This window comes from Corvus brachyrhynchos, unplaced genomic scaffold (assembly GCF_000691975.1).
Source record: "Corvus brachyrhynchos isolate BGI_N302 unplaced genomic scaffold, ASM69197v1 scaffold32, whole genome shotgun sequence".
In the NCBI taxonomy this organism is placed as follows: Eukaryota; Metazoa; Chordata; class Aves; order Passeriformes; family Corvidae; genus Corvus; species Corvus brachyrhynchos.
The window spans coordinates 249567-271948 of record NW_008237919.1 but is presented as its reverse complement, the minus strand read 5'-3'; the positions used below and the strand labels follow the sequence as shown (position 1 = coordinate 271948).

General features: G+C 35.2%; 1 protein-coding gene across 1 annotated transcript in view; it reads right to left on the bottom strand.

The window, feature by feature from the left end:
• CTTNBP2 (cortactin binding protein 2) overlaps window positions 1–22382 on the bottom strand; it is a 149429-nt gene that overhangs the window by 24199 nt on the left and 102848 nt on the right. Inside the window, 6 exon segments of the mRNA XM_008632734.2 lie at window positions 680–797; window positions 3924–4178; window positions 5293–5443; window positions 8554–8653; window positions 14248–14451; window positions 20879–22381. Coding sequence (XP_008630956.2) covers window positions 680–797; window positions 3924–4178; window positions 5293–5443; window positions 8554–8653; window positions 14248–14451; window positions 20879–22381 — 2331 coding nt within the window.

The following is a 22382-nucleotide window of genomic DNA, read 5'->3' as shown; positions in this document are numbered from 1 at the left end:
TATAGCTAGATTTATACAAAACTAGTGAGAGGATTAATTAAGTTCTGTCTCAAGAAATACACAGATCAGCCTGCTCTACTGAATTTTGAGAAAACTTACAGAGAAGGAAGAAAATGACAGGTTTCAACAGAAGAGCAATCTTCTTACAGAAGTTACTGATGCTGGAGAAAAGTTCTTTGATGTTGTCTCTAAGACATATTTGAAGAATCAAACAAAAAATCCCCTCAATGATAACTAAGTGACAAAATAAACTATGCTCTAAAAAGAGATTCAGATATATGACTAGATGATCATCTTAGCCTGAGGAAATTTGACAGCTACCCACCACTACGTGACTGTTTCTGCAAGAATTTGAAGAAAATATAAGAGGAGGGCAATAGCTTTTGAAAAAGTAATTACTAACATTAAATTCAGTAATTTTAAGAGAATATGGATGTTTGCACATTTACAATACGTACCATCTTTTTGAATGGTTTAGAAACAAAGACATGAGGAATTGAATAACCTCCACCAAAATTTTATCATATGCTTTTGCAAAATTTGGAGAATAGAAACTTGCTAGTAATTTAATGTTGTGGTGCCAAAAAAAGTGACAACTACCCTTTTCATATTTCTCATTTTTGCCCCACAAGTTCTTTACTAAAAACATTTTTATGTAGTGCTGATAGCATTTACTTACTTAAGTTTTCTAGGAGATGTTTGCAATCATCAGTAGCAACATCATGCAATGTTCGATTACACTTATCTTTTCTCTCAGCCTCTAGTCCACCATGGCTACAAAGGATTTCTAGACAGTTCTGCAAAGGTAGGAACTGTATTATTTACTTGTCCATTTGCTGCATTAAAGAGTTCTACCAACACACAGTTAGATTCCTAATTGAAATTCTTACACATACATTTCCAAAGACAACCAGCTACAGAGTTTCTATAGAATCCAAATGATGTTTCTCACAGAGTTGAAAACCAGGAGTAAAAATATTTCACAGCAGACTTGAAAGTCTCGATGATTATGAAAAAGCAGAACACACAGAGCCAGGGTTCTACTGTCTCTAAGCATCAAATGCTGATCAGCTGAATTAAGAAATTCTTGCATCTGGCCACTAGTTTAGGTACTGATAAGGAGACAGAAACCCAGATATTATCCTGGTTTAAACATCTTGGCCTCAATGTTCAAGCAACACTAAATAAGCAACTCTAAAGCTTAATACAGACTAATAAAAGAATCTATTTAGGCAACAATCCATAAAACCAGTTTTCACTTTGCAATTCACCAAGTAGGAGCTTCCATCATGACTGACACCTGAGTGGGACACAGAAAAAGAATCATTTTAAAAGCACCTTGCAAGCTCTTATTTGGTGGAATTTTTGCAAGCAGAAACCTGGAATTCTGCAAGCATAGTAAGAATGCAGTGATATAAAATTGTATTTTTATTAAGTCAGAGCACAGACATCTTGTGGATGCCAACAACATGATGCCCTCTAAAAAACGTCACATGCTCAACAAAAGGAAAAATCATTAAAAGTAGAAACAACCTACTAGCATATAAATTTGGATTGGCAGAATCATACTGTAACATGAAAAAATACTCACTATATAGATGCTCCCAAATTAGTGTGGGACAAAAAAAAGTTCTCATAAAATTATATGCAAATATTGATTAATCAGCAATCAGGAAAAGGATCAAGTCCTTGTCTCTAATGACCATCATTCTGCAACAATACAGGTGGCCTTCATGAAAGCTTTGCCTCAGTTATGCTTTTAAAGACACATCCATATTGGAAAAAAGAGAAACCAACAGAAATTACACTAGTTAATACTGTATGGATAACATCTGGGGTTAACCATAGCAGGGAAACCAAACCTTAAAAACACAGAGAAGCAGCTATTGAGTATTTTGATGCAGAACAGTGCCTAGTTGCAGGTTTGCATAGTGTTACCTGTTTTGTAGCTGTTCTATAGAAACTTTTGTCAGTATATCTGACACCCTGAGACCTTTCATAAATACAGCAGTCATTCAAGGTAAATCTGCCTGTGAGGTGAAATTTCACCAGGCTGTAGTTACAGCATCTCCAAGTACTTTAAAAAAAAAAAAGATTAGTTCACTAAGTTTGCCAGAAGGAAATCAAGCAGAAAAAACCCACATTTTCTTGCCAGGTTAGTTTGTTAACACTATCTCTCAAATGGGAGCAATGAAGAGCAGAACAGCAGAAGGCTGAGGACTGAACTGTGAGGCTGAAAATGGGAAGTAAAGCAGAAAGAAGTGGGACAGAACAAAGAAATCAAGCTTATTTCCTTAGTAAAATGAGGATTTTTGTTGTCTCTTCTGCCTATGAAATAACAGCTAAGATGTCCTAGCAGAATTAATCTTTAAAGAATGGCACCTACCCATCTCAAAACAAAAGGATGCAAGTGTCAGCACTGCTTAAATGCAGCTATCATGCACTGAAATGAATGACATGCAGTGTATGTAATGGATTAGAGAATGAAGCTGAAGTGTTAACAGTACTTGGAGATGGCTATTAAGCTTTTTTAGCTTCTAAGTATCCCAAACATATCTCAAGTCAATAAATGCATTAAATCAAATACAATTTTATACAGTCTCTCCAACAGCAAAAGCAGGAGTCTGACTGCCAGCTCTATACTGCATTCATCACCTAAGAGACTCCCCTCAACCCCAAATGGAGATCTTATTAAACAGCTGATTTGGAATGTGCTTAGAAACTCAAACCCTTGAGTTATTCATGAAAGACATACATGAAGACTTCCAGCGTCAGAACTTTCAGAGAGATCACCTAGTCAAAGCAGCTTTTAGACAGCAAATGAAACCTATATTCAAAGTTCCCAAGGATTATATTATTGCAGGAAGAGCCAACATACTACACATTATTTAGGTATTTGCAGACTATAGCAAATACCTTAAACTCCATCTAAATTGATATGAGTGGAAACTGGAATAAGAACCTGCACCTGCCTAACAGACATTGGTAATGGAACACTGACTTTGTAAAGCAAAATGCTGAGTAAGCAGTGGCTGTCCCTAAAAAACCGTAACTTAAAATGAATCTTAAATCTGTGTCTATTTTGAACATATCATAGTAAATTTACCAGGAAAAAAAGCAAACATAATGACAGGTATTGAACTAGGCATGTAAAGACAAGCTGATTTTTTAAGTCTTGGGCTGTATTTTCTTAAAATTCATTCTCTTCTGTGGTTAACACCCTCTATTTTCTTCCTAGGTAAAAATTTCACAGTAAAATCTGACTGACAGCTACCATATAAAAAGAAGTTCTTTAAACAGTCAGTGTTAGAAGTGCATAGCTTCTGATGTCAAAACCTTCAAGTAATATTAGATTTCCAGAAATCTTCCTATTTGTCATAAGTAGGACCTGTCAGGTCATCCTCCACGTCATCAGTTATCCCAACCTCACAAAAATGTTTCATTGCCTGCTAAAAAGGCTGCTCAAAATAATCAATTAAACAATGTATGTCTGCACTAGTCTGGTTCTCAAATTTCTTCTTCTCCCCTCCTTCACAGAGGAAATATTGTTCATAGTTAAATTTAAATCATTCCTACCTGTAACTGGAAACTATCTATAAGCACATGACATCCAATGAATTGGCATTCAGGGTGGGATTCACCTCACTGTAACTTTGAAAATCTGCATCTCAAGTAATGATGTTTCCTCTTTTTATTAATGTGCCATAAGAAGTAGACATTTAAATATGACAATTCACTCCATTTGACACCTGGATTCTGGGATTAATTGTCTGCTGGAGGTCTATCTCTGTTAAATCAAGCTGGCCTATAAACTAGGTAACAACTTAAGACTTGACATCTAAGTTGTAATTCTTCAAAGATAAAAAAGGATTTATCTTGCCTAAATTCTATCAGGTTACTGTAACTTGTTCACACAGACTAACCTTAAAGCCTTTTGATGCTGCTATATGGGCAGCAGTCCAACCCTCTTTGTCAGCATGGTTGATGAGATCTGCAGAAACAACAGGCTTTACTCTACTGCTATAGTCATCTTCTCTCTTCTCCAAATCAAAGTAGTCTAAATTAGGCTCTGCATCCATCAAACAGTTCCCATCGTTCGGCTCCCCATAGTACATAAGGAGCTTGAGACTTTCAACATTACCAGAATCCACTGCTGCATGAATTGGTGACCAGCCATCCTAAAAAAAAACAAAATCGAAAAGCACACTGCCACCAAACACATAGAAAAATGTCTGTAGACTTGTATCAGCAAAGAATCTGAATGGAAGGCTCGGCCTGGAAATTAAGAAGACAAGCAAGAGTGACATAATAATCCTCTGGGAAAACAGAGTTGCTTGTATGTGTTTTGGGTGGAAGAGAGGGAAGAAAATGTAACAGAAAAAAAATTTACAGTTTTCTCCAAGGACAGTCCAACAGATGAAGTCTTCAAAATTTTTAGAAAAGTCTAAGTGATACAGTGCTTACATGCTGTTAGTAAACTGCTTCCTTCCTGTGCATCAAACAAAAATTATTCCAACTATCAATAGTTTCATGCTGCATTGATACATTTATTAGTCAGTTTCACTGTTTTGACATCACAACTTTCTCTCACTGCAAGTCAAATTTACTTTCCAGATGCAAAATAAATGAATCATAAAAAATTTAGTGTAATAATTATAGGAGGAGTAGAACGTTCTGTGAAGCTACTACTCTTTGTGCTGTATTTTGGGATGGCCTAAAACCCACATTTATTGTCATGAGAATCTACTGACATCAGACTTTAAGAAAAACTTTAGAAAAGCACCTGAAAAAGGCAATATGTAGGTACTGATTTTGAGACAGTCCTCTTCCCTTTCTCCTCTAGATATGACTTTTTTTTTGCCATATTCTGCCATTTGCGATATATGAAAGTTTACAAGACTGGCAAGAAAGTTTTGGGGTGTTGTCCCTTGAAGGACAACAATAAGGCACTCTAACATAAAAAGTGGAAGCAAAATCCCTATCTCCACTTCTCCACCTTAAAAATAAGCCAAAACAGAAAAGTTTCATTTTACAAATCCAGTGCTGGAGAAAAGTTGCAGCAAATTGCCGGTGGAATCTGAAATACGTCAAATGCTGTGAAAGTCACATCATTTAGGAGATTTTAGACAATATACAGTTTAAAAACCCCAGAAAGTATGATGAAAATAACAAAATACTGATTTCAAATTATTTGGCTTATTCCAGCTTTAAAGAAAAGTTTAAATAAATATTTCAATGTTAATATTCAGTACTATACAAGGTACTTTAACTTTACAAACTATTTTAACTTACACTGGTTTTTACTGTTCGATCTGCTCCACCTTCCAACAATAGCTTAATACAATCGTTATTTCCATTTTTACAGGCCAGGTACAAAGGTGTCTGTCCTCTTTCAGCAGCATGGTTAATATCAGCCTGATACATAATTAATAATTCTGCACATCTACAGCAAACAATAAAGCAATAAAATTGTCTTATGTTAGACATCCAACACCTCTTTATAACTTATGACATTTAAATATTTTAAATATTGATTTTACAGATACAGATCTACCTGTGATCAACCCATATATACAAGTATAAAGTATAATTTTGTACACATGTATAAAGACAGGTTACTTTCAACATGTAAATCTTAAACTACTGTAACTGCATTTAAAAACTGTGAATGTAAAACACTGAATTTCACAAGACTGATGAAAACTTGATGACAGCTGCTTAAGAAAAACATTCAGCTGAGCAAAAAAAGAAACATTTCTGACTACTGATATTTAAAATAGATTTAAAAAGAAAAGGGAAAAAATAAAATGAAGGACTAGGACTAGCTTTACCAGCAAAATGGACATTTGTCTAGGAAAGTAACCTGGTGGAGACAGCGAAACAGCTGTGGCAGTACCTACCATTCAGATCCCTGAATGGAGGCTACTACAGAAGGATGGCTTGGGGGGTATTGGTGGCAGCTACTGGGTTATGGAAGATGGAAGACTAAATGGACTGCTGAAGAGCAATTAACTTGAAGCTGGCATTCAGATCCAAGATCTTGTACTTCCTCACAACCCTGTAGCAGTAGGTTCAGTTTTTTTCCCAATTCTTGTGCCAGGGTTGGCTACCTTTCCCTTCCCTAACCCAGCTTTTCAAGAACACTTAAGACCTCAGAAAAATCTTAATGCCAGTCAATTCACTCTGCAGTTCAAACAAGCACTGTTAATAAAGATAAGTTCCCAGCTCTCCAGCTCTGTATTTATCAGTCCATAAAAATAGAAAGCATATCAACAATAAAGCCTCAAAGCAGTTAACGCAATGCCAAATAACTACTGATTAGGAGATCACTCTGTAACAAAACTATGACAAAATATTTAAAACAAGGTAAGGTACACATAAGAATGTAAGGATATAAGAAATTACATACTAAAAAAAAAATCACAATTATTTAAGAAAATTGCCTTTTGATAAGTTTCTATTCAGTCAGAAAATCAGTTAAGTTCAAGGTAAAATGCACAGTTTTAGAGAAGAGTAAAACAGATAGCATTGATATGAATTACTTAGCTATGCTTTCCAAAAATGCTCAACTGAACAGAAAAAAAATACAAATAAAAATAATGTTCTGCCTCAACGAATGTTAGGCATACATCCTAACCATACAGTCACAAAAATCATCTTAAGAAGGGCTCATAACAAGACATTTCCATACAGCAAATCCAGACTGAGTTTTAAAGTCTGCTAGGTTACAAATAACTGGTTTCGTGTTTTACATTGTGTTTGGTGAATCTCAAAAAGCTACATTGACTTTCCACCTCAAGTTCAGGGAACTGGCCTGGACAACATGGGAAATTATTCTGGAAGTTTCTCCTAAAACCAGTTACTGATCTGGTGATTTACTAGACTAGCCACAAAAAAATAGAATTTTTTTTCTGACTACATAACTAGAGTTAGAACAACAGTATTGTCTTGGCTCAGGAACAAGGTTAATAAAGATGTCACAGGGGACTGGTTAGCAAGTCTATGACAGACACCTCATGTGCAATTGAGAGCAGTTTAGTGCTGTCATTAACCCTGCATTAGGAGACAGACAATACTGTTGCCCCAAATTCCACCTATTACAGATATTTTTTTTTCTGCTCCTGAACTTTGAAACAATCAACAAATCAAACAGCCTGAACCATTTGTAGTCTCCCTGACATTTCTGGCTAGCCCTGTCATTATTCCATGCTCAATTTTACAATTCAGTTCATGTTTAGTATCTAGAAAAGTAAAAGCAAAAAAAAGTGTTTAGAGATATCATATTACATAACTCTAAGGCAAAAAGCATATAAAGCCTGCAATATCACAGCACAGCAGATGACACACAGCAAAGTGTTGTGAGGGTAAGTCAGGGAAATAAATAGCTTCCTGTTTAAATGAAGTGTTAAGGTATTTATTTTAGTGAGAGAATATGAAGGGTGTATTTTGGGTTTGTCTTGTCAAGTCACACATATTTTTTACAGATTTCATGCAAAACACTGAAACACTTAACTAGATACATATTTCTGTGCTCAAAACACCAAGTGGGCATCTGCTACCTCTGGAGTAAGACTTCCAGTAAAAAATAACCATCAGTTGATGAGCTTGAAATCTCTAAGAAGTGGCATGAATCTCTGAAGATTCTTATACACTCATGGAAGACAGTCAGAAGAACAGAGATCCCACTCTTCCTCAGTGTGGGGTCAGAGGCTATCACAGTATAACACTCAAAGACTGATTCCTGTGTGTGACTGTACTAGAGTAAAATCCTTAAAAATAACAAAATTTAAACTTCAAAAGAATCATAAAGATTAAAAAAAGCAAAGATATGTAAAACAAAGGTAAATTCTGTAATAAGAATTCTTAGTAATTCTGTTTAAAGCCTTTTGAATTTGTAATAATTTTCTCTGGAAAATGTTGGTCTGGAAACAGTTATTTAATAGTTGCTTCCAACTTCCAGTTCTATTTCCTATGATTCTATGATATAAATTATTCTAATTACATTTTGAAAAATGTTTTTAGTAATATTATTTGACTTGTACATAATTTTCCGTTTTTCAAAGTTACTGATACAAAAAAACTTAAACCTTCAAAAAACCTTGTCTTATTGTGTTAGGTATTTGATCCTATATCACTAAGGAGAAAACTCAGATGTTCTTTTGCCTCTGAATATGATACTCATATTTTCTATGCTTGAAAAAAATCAGTGCAAAAATTATTTCCTTCTTCCTTTCTCTGTTAATCCCATACTATGGCTGATAACGCAAAGAAAATTAAGAAATTCAGAGGTATCGTGCCCGTGTAGACCAGTACCACACTGTAATTGGTAAGAATACTTGTTCAGCAACCTTAAGAGCTGAAATTGGAAACAAAACAAATAGAAAATATTCAAATCAGAATGGCCTAAGAACATGAATTTAAGTAGATGCTTTCAATAAATTATAGTTAAATACATAAGAATGCAAGAGTAATGTAATGAAAAAAGTATATAATGTAAAGAGAATATAAAATTGAGTAACAGCTGACAGGCAAAATCTTAAAGGCTTCACTTACTTGACATGTCCCTTAGCAACTGCTGAACACAAGGGTGTAAAGCCATTTTTATCAGCAGCGTCAACTTGTGCTTCTGCAGTCAGCAGCAATCTCACACAGTCTATAAATGGAGCAAAACCATAGAATGAATCAACAGGAACAAGTGGTTAAAACTACCAGAGGCTAAAGTCTGCTCAAGGGGCAACAATCAGCCAGTCTTTTGGACTACACATCACACCTTAGGGGACTGAAATAAAAGCTCAGGAAGAAGTTTGTAGGAGAGAGATGAGAATTGTCTCCCGGGGGCATCACCACCATTTTGCAAAAAGGGTTTGGGTTGGGTTCTGCTGGGATTCAAATAAATGCCCACTACAGGCAACTCCCACAGTATTAGCTATTTTACCTCCAAAGTGGGGGATCTGAATTATCCAGGAGTCCCTACAGGCATCGCTGCCTACTGGCAGTTGTGGGGCATCACCACCATTTTGCAAAAAGGGTTTGGGTTGGGTTCTGCTGGGATTCAAATAAATGCCCACTACAGGCAACTCCCACAGTATTAGCTATTTTACCTCCAAAGTGGGGGATCTGAATTATCCAGGAGTCCCTACAGGCATCACTGCCTACTGGCAGTTGTGACAAATATGACAGCCACAGGGGAGATGTTCACAAGCCACACATAACTCAAGCAACACGCCGGCCAGTCTTGTTTTAGGACACTTTGACTTGTGATTGCAATGACAAATAAAATAAACTGACAAACTCAAACCTCCCCAAACCATTCCCATTCATATAGTTCCAAAATGACATCCTAAAAATAGTACCAGCCTGATTCCATCATCCCTACAGCTAATTTAAGATAATTAATTACATAGTAATTAGACTGCTTTTCATCCACAAATTGGAATATCATTTGATGCAATTAACTTTGAAGAAAACAGTTGATCTGTTCCTCATTCTTGAAATTGGCTCCAGACCAAAATAAAACAAGTCTTTTGTAATTGAAACTACTACTTGGAAAATAAGCTCAGCTACAACACCAATTATAAACTCCTGACCTGATTTCTGAGCAAGCTTAATGCATGCTGTTCCAGCACTCGGTAAAATCCTGAAGCCAAGTTCTGCTAGTGAAGTTTAACTCTAGGTATCAGAAACATTTATTAAGAACTACTTGGATATCAGAAAAATATATTAAGAACTACTTAGAAATCTGACCGGTCTAAACAATTCTTCAATGTATTTACTCCCATTACAATTTTTTCAAATACTAATACAGATGTCATGGAGTTGATTGAATAAATAATTTAACATTAAGAAGCAGGATTTTAAAATATTCTAAGTTATTATTTTATAAATTAGGATTCTTTACTTTTGAAATAAGTAATCTGACATGAAATTTGTTGTTGTTGTAAAGTTGGTTGTCACAGTAAGTTACCAGGACTTGACCTGTAATTTTTTTTTAAGTCATAAAGAAACTCTCTGTTAACTAACTTACCAAGTCCTTCCAATTGTAAGATAGTACCACTTAAAATGAAGTTATCTTTTCATTCACTTTTTAACACAAAAATACTCTGCTAAGAATGACCTTTTTTTCTTCTTTCCATTGTCAATCCCAGTCCTATATTAAATGATTAACTTGAAAATACAGATTCCTGCTTAACATCCTAAAATACTTCTAAAGTTTATGAGGGATGTTGAAAAAATTTTCACCTAGCAGTTTCAAGTATTTGGCAGGAATACTCTGCTGTTTGTTCATAAAGCATATGTTAGCCATGCAAAAGCCATGAACACACAGAACAAGACCACCTTTCTAGAAAGGCATGGTTAATTCACACGTATTGATTGGCAGATCATTCAGGTGGTAGCTTATGTCTGTAAAAATACTGTTTCTGATGAAGCTTATCTCTGTGAAAATACTGCTTCTGAAAAGAGCTTTTTATTCTTAGGTGTAAGTGTGACCATGAGGAAATACAGCTACTTTCACAAGGCAGAACACGTGAGCTAGTAAGCTCTACGTGACCTGTTCTGGTGGCATATCAAGTGAAAGAGCAATTATCTCCAAGAAGCCTGGGTTTTCTGGGTGCACTTTTTACTGGGATTTGGAGAAGGGTAATTTGGGTCAATCCAGGCTCATTCACTCCAGTTCACACTGGTCTGCCATAGAAGTAATCAGCAGTGTGGAGTACTAGGTGGAAGGGTAGGCACTAGACAGACATTGGTGCCACTAGGTCAAAAGTTTTGGTCAAAGCAAAAGCAAAACATGGAAGCAAATTAGGACAAACACCTGGAGACTTTACTGCTCTCCTCCACAGCTGGGTAGTTAGTTCTTCCAGAGTGTTGGCAAACATCATGCAGATACATCCGGTGGCTTGACAAAGCTGACTCCATGTAGCTGTATGTTTCTGCACCTCACTCCTTTCTACTTCCCATATTCCAGTTTTTTCCTATCAATCAGGGTGCCACAGCCTCCAAATACTCAGGATAGAAGAGAATCGATTACACCATAAATGCATATGATTAGCACATAGCTGAGTCCAAAGGATATTATTTTCTCCACATCTCTTGGATTCAGAAACTCTTACTGTTTAATTTTGTCTTTCTCAACCTCTTTATGGCAGAGAACAGTCAGGATTTGCAACATCATAAAGCTATGGAGATCTATCAGCTAAGAGAACTACTGTTACTAAGTGTACAATAGACCTGAAGTGGCTCCTTCTTTGCTAATGGTCAAACCAAGACAGCCTGATAAAACAACCTGTTCAGCTATCCCAAACTAGTGGTTAAATAATGAAATTAACAGTTTCCTCATGTCCATTCAAATACAAAGAAAACGTATATTTTTACATGAATTTCTCTCAGACCTACAGAATTAGGGATAGTGTGTGGTGGAAACAAAGCATCTGCTATTAACTTCATGTGCTGGAAAAACCCTCTGCGGCAGCTCTCAAAAGGCAACTGTTTCCAAACAGGAAAGCTAAACATTTTGCAATTAGGACAGATTAGGACAGAATATTTCAGTGCTCTTTTCTTGTGTAACTCAATTTCTACAGAATGGGCTGAGAGCATATAACAGCTGCTGCCACCATGCTGGTTACAATGTGCTCTACCACTCTCAAGCTATCTACACATCTCAAACACTATTTCTTCACTGGAAATGTGTGGGGATCATTTGCTTTCCACTCTTCTCAGAATCTCCCAAACACGGTGTTTCTGAAGGGAGGTACTCATCATACTTGCTTTTATCAATTCTAAAGTTACTATTTTTTCTGGTGAAATCTTCTCCAGGAGAAACAGGAAAATCTGGTTAGTTGACTTAAAAATCTCAAAATCCATTTAGTCACTAAGTCCACTTTAAAAATATTCTCAATAAATTAAATCATGGTGTGATCACCCACAAGGATAGGCTTGTGTTAAGTCTTATGGTTAGACTGAACAATCTGAAGGGTCTTTTCCAACCTAAGTGATCGTATGATTCTAAGGAAAAAAAACCCTCAGAAACTTACCATTGGCAACACTACTCAAGACACTGAAAAATCTGAACAATAAACTATTTTATCCTGAAATGACACCAGTATCATTTCTTTCCACCTGGCTGGTTAAGAAAAGGTATTAGAAAGGACTTTAAAAAATATTTATTTCTATACACCCTTTCTTAAGCCTATATAAGTAACTTCCAAAAACAAGTCTCCACTTTGAATTGCTACATATATCCATTCACTTGCGAACAAACTACAAGTAATGAAAAAGGACTATATAATAAAGTTAAGCACAAAAATCTTTCTCCCAAAACATTATAAATCTGTAACTTTCAATTTTCATATAATTTATTAAGGAGACATCAACACTGCTGTTGTGTGATTCTCTCATTCAGGATTCACACAATACATTTAGTTGCTGAAATGTGATGATTTGTACAACAAAGTATTTTTCACATCCTGTCAACTATAAATAGAAGAGCAACACTATAAACTCTGTAATATAGTTTTTATCTCAGAAAATAAAAGATACTAAACAATTACAGGGTGCATATGCATATGTTTGGGTTTGTTTTTGTGTTTTCACAATTCTGTCATGTGTCTTTCTTATTTGAAATTTTGACAATAAAACAAGGAATCAAATTGCCTTTGCTGCCAGTAAGAGCTGCTCAGTAACTGTAACTGAAAATCAGGGTATTTGCTTTGAAGCAATTTTAGAATACAAGACAAGTAAAGAAGAGTTGGGTCAATTACGGTTGCTGACAAACATTAGCAATAAGAAATGGATGTAAGCTTAGATGAATACACCAAACACCCATTCAGTGAGGGGAGAATAATAAATCCACACAATATAATTACCTTGGATTCTTAAAACTGCAGATAACAAGTTGAAAAAAGGAAAAAAATCACCAAAGTTAAAAAAAAAAGTACCTTTTTTCTATTTTAAAGGTCTTGGCAACAAAAAAGAATCTCAGGTGAAAAGGCCTGGATGTTTCTGAAAAAAAAAATACCTGTAGCACCTAGGAAGCAAAGAAGAATACACCATTCTGAGCAAAGGGAAAATTCCTCCTCTATGCCTGGTAGCAAAATTAACCCTGAACATGTCAGAAAAATGTACATTATCTGCCTATCTGTGGATTTTGTATCCTAACTTTAGTTTTATTTTTAAAATACTTGAGAAAAATTATGAAATAGTCTCTCTAAGTGCTATTTGGAACATGAGATCAGGGTTTTCTAATTGTGCCACTAACAAATATTTTGTTAAATAAAACCACAAAGTACTCTTGAAAGTAGTGGCTTTAATGGGACTATGTTCCTCCTTTGACTCTGAAATAAAATTTTGACTTTACTAAAAATTAATGGAATATTTGCCATTGGTATCGCTTTAGTATTCATCTTTAGTATCCAAAACAGCATAGTGATACAACTTGAAATATAAGAATCTGGAAGGTTTTACATAGGTAGAAAAAGCTATCATAATGTGCACTGTACTTTTAAAAGAAACTGCTGTTTGAGAGCCTTGTGTTAGAAGTCTGAAAATTATTGCTTGGAGTTTGTATTCATGAAAGTCGTATCTCCTAGTAACACACGTGATGCATTTCATAAATATATTCATAAAATACGAAGACTGACTGTTGAAAGGTTCAGAAATGCTACTTCCTCAATACAGAGGAGGGTTGGGGTCATGAGGAAAGGAAAAAAAACCTTTTCATTTTCGCAGGAGAGCCTAGGTAACAAATGAAGGCTATTTCATTTAGTTCAAAAATAAAGACAGCTCATTTTATTTCCCAAGTAACACACTATTCTGACATGATCTTCCATCCTTTTCACTGCTGCTGCAGAAGACCAAAACCCTGGTGATGACCTCTTCTTTGCTGCTTAATCCCTCTAGAGGGAAGTTCTTTCTTTCAAGTTCCCATTGCTAAAAAAGATCTTTAGTTTCTCACAGAATATGGGGTGATAATATCTGGTAGCTTTTTATATGAAGGGAGTGGAGAAATAGAACAGACGTTCCTGCAGAATGCTACCAATTTTCTGTGTTTCAAACGCTGAGTTCAAAAATTCTGCCTCAAGAAGCATTGCTTATATATATGTCATGACTTTGGTCATATAATCTATATATTTCATTTTCAATTTCACATTTTTAAGAAAAATGCATTTGACCTAACTGAATATTAAAAACTTAGGAAGTAAGCTTTCACTATTTTACATGGATGCCATAATAGACCTTAGTATCATTTACCTGTATGTCCATTCGTAGCAGCAGAATACAAGGCAGAATAGCCATCTTCACAAGAGTAATTAATGTCCAGTCCTTCTTCATTAAGCAGCATTGATAATAAAGTGACATTTCCCTGGGCAGCAGCTTGGTGAAGAAGGGTGGGCCTGCCACCCAGGGGGACAGGACCACCACTTGTTAACAAAGGGGTTAGGGAGGAAGACCAGCCTGTGAGTTAAAGCAACAGAAGTTAGAGACACAAATAAAGCACTGCATTTTCTGTGTTCTTTTAAGAACTAAGAAGTATCTTCAAAATGCATTTATTAGTTTAGCAAAATTTTATGATGATGCTTTGTCTATACATTAGAAGGTCTTCTGAAGAATAAAAATTGCATTCAGGGGTGACACTTGTTAATACAAATGAACTGGACTTCACTACAAAAGGTCAATGTGAAACTTTTTATGAACTGTAGTAGCAGCTGGATGTCTCAAAAAATTTTATATAATTGAAATTACAAAACTAACAGAAGTTTTAGGCAAGTTTTACTTTAAAAAAATCTTCCCAGCATATTCAAATAAAGTATTGATAGAAAAGTTTTCAAAACAAAGTGCTCATTTTCATATATAATTTTATCCTCTTTATAGTCTTAATGCAAACTCTAGTATTATATTATAATAGTATATATTTAGTATTTATATAACTCACTTGTAATGACAAAGATAAATTGCACAGAGGGCCCTTAGTGACTTCAGGTGCCTTTCAATAAGTTTGAAAAAACATGTAGAAATCATTTACACAAACAATACAGAAGTAAATACATTTATTATTGAACTCCTCATTAAGGTAACGTTCCTTTTACTCAGTGATACTTAACAATACATTATAAAATGCTCCAGTGGGAATGAATAACAGGTTATATAAAATTTATGTCTGAAAGCTTTGAAGTCAATCCATTAACAAAGAATATTCAATCCAAAACTCTGAAAGCTTAGGAGTTGTGGTTAAATGTTCTGCTGACTATTTGTCAGCTTAGGAGGGACTTTGTTAAGAATATGAAGTTTGCTGCATAAGGCATGGAATATTTTGTGCATTCCTCCTTGATCAAGGACTGCAAGAGAAAACAGGAGAAAGGTTGGGGTTTTTTTTTCATATGTTCACTATTACCTTTAGAAAACATGCATTATATTTCTCTCTTGAATAAATAACTGTCTTCTATGGCCACAAATAGGCTACTATATGAGGCTGAAATCTGACAATACAAAGCAAGTTTATGCAGCTTTTAATGCAGTTTTGCAATGCCTGAGGCTGAAAAAGAGCTTTAGGGCTTCAGTTCCATTCAAGCTAAGTGCTATCCACCCTCCAACATTTTGAACTAGAGAAAGTATGCGGTAGCAGCACTACCATGCTGGGATGATCTGCTTCAGATTTTGGAAAACAAAATGAAATGCAGAAATTCCCAAAAGAATTCTACAGAAACAACAGACTGGGTACCTTGTAAGATCTCAATATATTTTAGTTAACATCAAGGCTTACACAAGAATTCATCACCTGAGCAGTACCACTGAAGAATACATAGTTTGATGCCAGTTCAAAAAACAACAACAACAAAAAAAGCTTGGAGTATTTTCATATTTGTTTCTAAAGTAAGCTAAATTTGTCAATTTAAATTAAGTTTACTAGTTTAGTATCTAAAGGAAACAAATTTTCAGTATTTCCACAGTATTATTAGCTTCTTATTAAACTTACTTTTTTCGTATTCACTGTAAGAAGTCATCACAGCAGCTATGAAGTTACCTTATAAATCCAAATTTAAGCCAATGATAAATTGTAAAACTAACTCCATATATCTTCTTATAACTTCAGTTCTGAAGTTACCTTCTGATTATTAATACTCTTAGTAATATTTAATTCTCCAATATTTTTATTCAGAGGATTTTGAGGGTTTTCTTAAGTTTATTAAAAGAACCAATAAGCAATATACAAAGTAAACTGTACCCTTTAAGTGGCAAAAAAATATATTACCTTCAACTTCCAACATTTGAGAACAGTTAACTCTTACAAAATTCCCTAAGGTTCAAAGAATAACTTTTGGTATTCCTTTCCATTGTGAAAGTGGTTTTATTTTTTTCAGCCTTTTGTTATTCTTTGAAACTAACTGTGCTGCACCTCTTGCTATACATATATTAATGTTTTTAAAATAGTACTTGTGTAGTTTTTACTGTCTTCTTTTGGCAGTTAACCGATAGTGGATATTGACAAGGTGGCACTACAGTTACTAAAATTCTTTATCTAAGTTACACCGGAATTATGGTTATATAAATAGTATTTTGGGTTTCCTTTCCTTTTGAAAAAAGCACGATTTTTTAATGTAGTTTATTTGCTTGTTTGTTTGCTTGTTCTTAAAGCATCCTTAAGAGAAATGCCAAAATGAAAGGAATTTTTTAAAGTCACATCTTAATTTTAATTTCAGCTCCTTGAAAAGAAAAATATGTTGTTGCAATTCAGTGATGAAATTCGTTATACTAGGTTACCATTAAATGAAAACCTTCTACTGAAAAAGATACAAAAATAAGTAATAACATAAATATAACTTTACATTCTATTATCAATGTGAAGCAGTATAGTAAGATTCAATTCATCCAACAAAATGCACCAACATTAGAAGATACCAATAAATAAGGGACACCATTACAGATGCAAAAAGTTAGGAAATATGAAGCACCTGTGAAAGCTTGTAGGGCATGCAGTGATGAAGGGCAGAGGGACAGACAAAAACAGCTTCTGGCATCAGCTTCAGAATGTGAGATGGTTAATTTCAGAGCTTACATCAGTCCTTCACCCCCCCCCCTCCCCCCTGCCACACACACTTTTATCTTCAAAGCCAATTGTAAAGAGAGAATAAATCAATCATCATAGAAATGAGCAAAATAAAAAAAATATATGTCATTGAAGAGTAACACAGAAAGCACAAAACTAAGAAGAAAGTCAAAGCAGAAATCCCAGGGGTATGATAATCCAAATGCCTACATTTGTTTCCATTTTGAAGTCTTACAGCCATTGAACTGTAGAAATCCAAACAGAGCAGAAGCATTTTGGCACGGATCAAAGGCTGCTGAAGTTAATGAAAACACTGTCACAGATTTTGAATCAGGCCATAAATGTTCATTGTAATGTCTCTATGTGCAGTCTGCTTAACATTAATGAAGGCCCATGTCTTTTCCTACCAGGGATGAAAAGAGCAACATGTGGTACAATAGCCCATCTCTAAAAGATATGACCACATTACTTTAGCAGAATGCCCGTGACAGGATCAGAGCGCCCATTTTACGTTTGTTCTTAACAGTTCCTCTTCCTAGAGCCAAGACACTTCCTTACTGAAAATCAGGCTGTTGCTCTGTTCCTAAAGCAATCTGAGCTAACTAGGAAACTCTTAAAATTAATAATACTTTAGTGATTAGGTTATTATCAATTCTTTTGACTCCACCATAAGAAGAAACAAGCATGAATTAACTGACAAACAAAAAAATATAAAAATGAAGGATTCTGTCAATGTTCTTTAATATGTTAAAATTGTTTGGCACTGTTCTTAAAAATATAAAAAAATTCTGATTGAAGCTCACTGCTTACTATACAATAAGAGTAAGATTTAACCATGCTCTGCTTTAACTGAATGTAAAATTGAAATTCTGAACATTTTCTAAAAAAAAGTAAATAAAACATATTAAAATCAACCAGATCATTAATAAAACTAACTGGTTCTGTGCCTAGAGGACATGAAAATGCAGATATGGGAAGGAAGTTTCAGCAGTATTTGTAGTTTGTTAGATGTTTCTCACCTCAAAAAAAGTCATACTTAAAAAAGAAGCTGAAAAAAGGGAATAAGTGACATGAATTCAGGTATTACTGACCACATCATCTTAACAAAATTAGTGTTATTAAATTTGATTTATCTTTCTATTTTCATATATATATTTAAAATATAATTATTTTCTTAGCATAAAATTTTGAAGGAAATGTTTTTCCATACTTGCATAACATCTGTTGCCCTAAATTTATTTAGTTCTGCAGTTTGCTAGAACATTTGGCCAAAATAAATTATATTCCCTTAAAAACATTAAAAAAATGAGATTAAAGAATAAATGCAATAAAATACGAGCATTATTTGGGGTAAAATAATATTATTATTTAAAATAATATTATCCTGAATATTTATTTGAATATTACAGATAAAGTTATTAAGGTTCTTTGAGCCTGTATGTAGCCAGTAAACTAATACTAAAATAACATATCTATAGTAATAAAATAAAACTGCATACAGCTAAGTAGAGTTTAAGCAATCTTTCTTTGCAAACTATAGATCATGGGATATGTTTCCCACCTGCAATTGCAAATATTCCCAAAAACCAGGGTGACTTAAAAAGTACTAAGATCAAATGTTCAGAGCAAGGATTATAATGGAATTAAATCAACAACTATTTCCATGCCTCCCAAAAACAAGTGAAGGGAGTTAGAGAAAGAAAGCAATCTGAACACAAGCCAAAAAATTTTTAAAAAACTAACAATTTTTGACAAAAAGTCCTATCTTTGAGAATTTTCTCTGAGAATGGTCACACATTTCATAAGAAACACAAATTAAATATTTGGGGGCAGAGTCTGATTGAAAAGAATGATTGTTCTCCTAAAAAAATAGTTAATACCTCAAAGCACCAACTCAAGCAAAAACAATACATGGAGTTATGAAGAAAGGCACTAGTAATTTCACTTTTAAGGTATAAGGCTTATTCTTCTAATGAATGATCAATAACTATCTTAAATGATTACCAAATACCAGATAATTAATGTAATACTAACTGTTATATACACCTAATTCATGCTGATAGGATTTGTGGAAGACAACGTCTTGCCTACAAAAACTATTCACTTAGAAGCTGACTTTCCAGTAATTTGTTCTATGTTCATAAAATCTTAGATTTTGTTCTTGAAATCATTTTTAAATTATGTTATGGAGCCTAATAGCACTTGAAGGCAAATTAAGTTTGGAAAAGATTTAAATACTGGGAGACTAATGATCTATCTGACATGGCAACCAGACTCATCTTGGAATACGAATTTAAGATGAAAATTCAGGACGTCCCTATGAAAAACAGCAAACTAATAGGCAGTAATCAAATCCCAGTATTGTTGACTCTGAGGAGTAGTAGACAAAGGGAAGGATAAAATTTCTGAGCTCACATTTTTATGGCACAGTTCAGAAAGGAGAGAGGATTCTGACAGTATGGTGTGACAACTAAATGCTAGAAGGATGACCAGGTTACTCCTGATGCATGTAGAAAGTCTTCAGTGAAGTGAAATGGGAATAAAAATTGATTAATAACAGGAAACCTGGAATCTCCTATATATACACACTCAATTTTGCCACAGACTGTTTTTGGAATGGCTTCCCCAGGACTGGTGCTTGAGTTTAACTCACTTTTTAGTGGTGCAGCTACCAAGAGAAAGTGGTTGGTTACATGTTGGAAGCAGATTGGCTGCGCAGGGCTTTTATACCCTACAGACTATGATGCAGGGACTAGAGTTATGAGGGACTGAAGTACCATAACTGAACTGAGAATAACTGTTGAAAGCTTGAGACAATTCAAACATTCTTCAACACTGATGAAGGTCCAAAGTGTTCCGTAACTGTGTTCCTTTTTTTTTTTACTGCAGTGCAAGTCAAGCTAAAGAGGAGCTTCTACCTAATGTTCTAGTGCTACTGACCCCAGCAGGGAAATATGTTAATAAAAAGGTTTATAGGAGATCTATAATTCACTGAAACGTAGACCAGTATTGTCTTTGTTCACTTTAATGCCACCAAGAAGATTCCGTGAAGCTGGTGGCACATTAGTTAGTCCCCACCACAATGCAAAATGAGTAGCAGATACACATATTGACTCCAGATTTAAGATTATCAAGTTAGATTTTAACTTTTCAACAGCGAATTTGTGCCTATATTTGTTGAAGTAAACCTGTGAGATGCCATACATGAGTATTAACAAAGCCTACAACCAAAAAAAGATCTATAGAAAAATAGAAATAAAAATGAAACGTATTCTACAGGCATGTAGTGATATATGGGAAACTGCACTGTTATACAGGCAATTACATGTATTAATGTGCAACCATCTACTGCTGTAGCAGAATACCATAGGCCCAGCTATGCCCTATTTTTTAAAAGGGCATAAAACTCACAGAGCACAAAATACATATTCCATGGAAGATCACTTGCAGAGGTAATCAAAACATCATTTCAGACTGAGAAAGCATTTTGAAGTCCAAAATACTAGCATAACCAAAAATATATAAAATAAATTTTTAAAGGAATTTATTTAATAGACTATAATCTGCAGCTCACTTAATTTAAACATTAGTCCTCTTTATCTTTAAAAAAAGCCTTCAATATGGAGACTTCCTTGAGGAAGCAAACTAATTCATAACATTACTAAATCAGCAAAAGAATTCCCATGCCCCTGGAATGTGTAAAAAATATAAACAAAAATTTTAGCTTCTAGAAAGCAAGAAAGAGAAAGTTACAACAAGATAAAGCAAACAAGACATAAAAGAAAACCAAAACATTATTTTTGAGGGAGACAGTTTGTAGCATATCAATCCCTTTACCTGATGCTGTTACCAGGAGGCTGTCTGAATCACATGGTCTACAGGATGAAGCACTAACAGGGTTTATGGAGGAGCTACAGGCAATGGTGGTGGGAATGACAAAGGAATTTTCTGAACATGCAGGTTGGTTCAGTCCAGGGAAGTGGGAAGGCCAGGCACCCACCTGAGATGAGGCTATGGCTGGTATGGCACAGCCTGCAGGTGCCACAGATAAATCTATAGCAGGTTTTGGTGGCAGCTGAGGTGAGGACTTAGAAATAATTTCCTCATTTATTACCCTGATTCCTTGTGGTGAACTTGAAAGAGGTGAAGTCATGGTTTTGTTGTCAGTTTTTGCACTTGTATTTGGGGATCGATTACTATCCATTAAAACTTTAAGCTGTGGGTGTGGTGGAGAAGGAGCTTGTGAAAGCCCTGGTTTTTTAGGAGGAATAGGTGGAGGGTTTCCTCTGTCAATTCTTGATACACTTGGAGTCTTTAAAGTCACTCTACCGACTGGGGGGTAAGTGCCAACTTCCACTGAATGTGATGTCCCTGGCCGTGATGGAGCGCTACTCTGAGGGCTTGTAAATCTTGAAAGAACTTGGGTAACAGTATTCCGAGCTGCCTGCTTGGCAACTAGGTTGTCACGACTAGTAGGGGATACATCTCTTGAGGGAGGGCTTTGGGTTGTGTTTCCATTTTGGTCTTGATCATTTGTATTGGCCTGAAATCTAAATCTAGCTGCTTGGATTCGTGGATTTAGGCCTGGATGGCCAGCAGTGTTGGCAGATGGTGAATGCAAACTGTGTATAGATGAAGCAAGCGAGGAATTCTGAGCTGTGGCAGTTGGTGTGGTAGGGGTGCAAAGGGAATTACTATTTGAAAAAGGGGAAGCGCTACTTGATAAATCAGGGGATGAGCCTGTACTCGGTCCATTTTCTTCAATCCTGTTTTGATTCTGTGCAAGAACAGGAGTTGTGGGCGGGACAAGCTCACTAGATGAAGATTGCCGATCAATGACAGGCTTCACAAATGCTGCATTGGCACACACGTTCGTTTTTGTATTGCCAGACACTACTGGGCTCACTGTAGAAGGCTTTATAGAGACAGTCAAAGGCAACTTCTTAGCATTTTCTATGCTACTGTCCATCATTACAGTATCTGTTTGACAGGCAACAGTTCTTGAACTTGGTTCTTCTGTTTCAATTGAAACAGAAACAAGACTCCTATCGCCATTTTTCTGAGAAAGATTAGCTTTACTTTCATTCTCCTTTTTTAGTTGTTCAATCATTTTGATCATTTTATCTCTTTCTTCTCTGAGGTCACTGGTGTGTGTTTCCTCTTTATGAAGTTTGGCACGCAACTGTTCTCTCTCTGTGTCAAACTCAGACAGCTGCTTTTCCATTTGAGCTTCCATTTGTGTACTCCTTTGTTTCTCAGCTGCAAGAGACTCCTCCAATTCAGTAGCCTTTTTCTTTTCCTCTTCAAATTTTGACATCACTTCTTCCAGTTTCTGTATTCT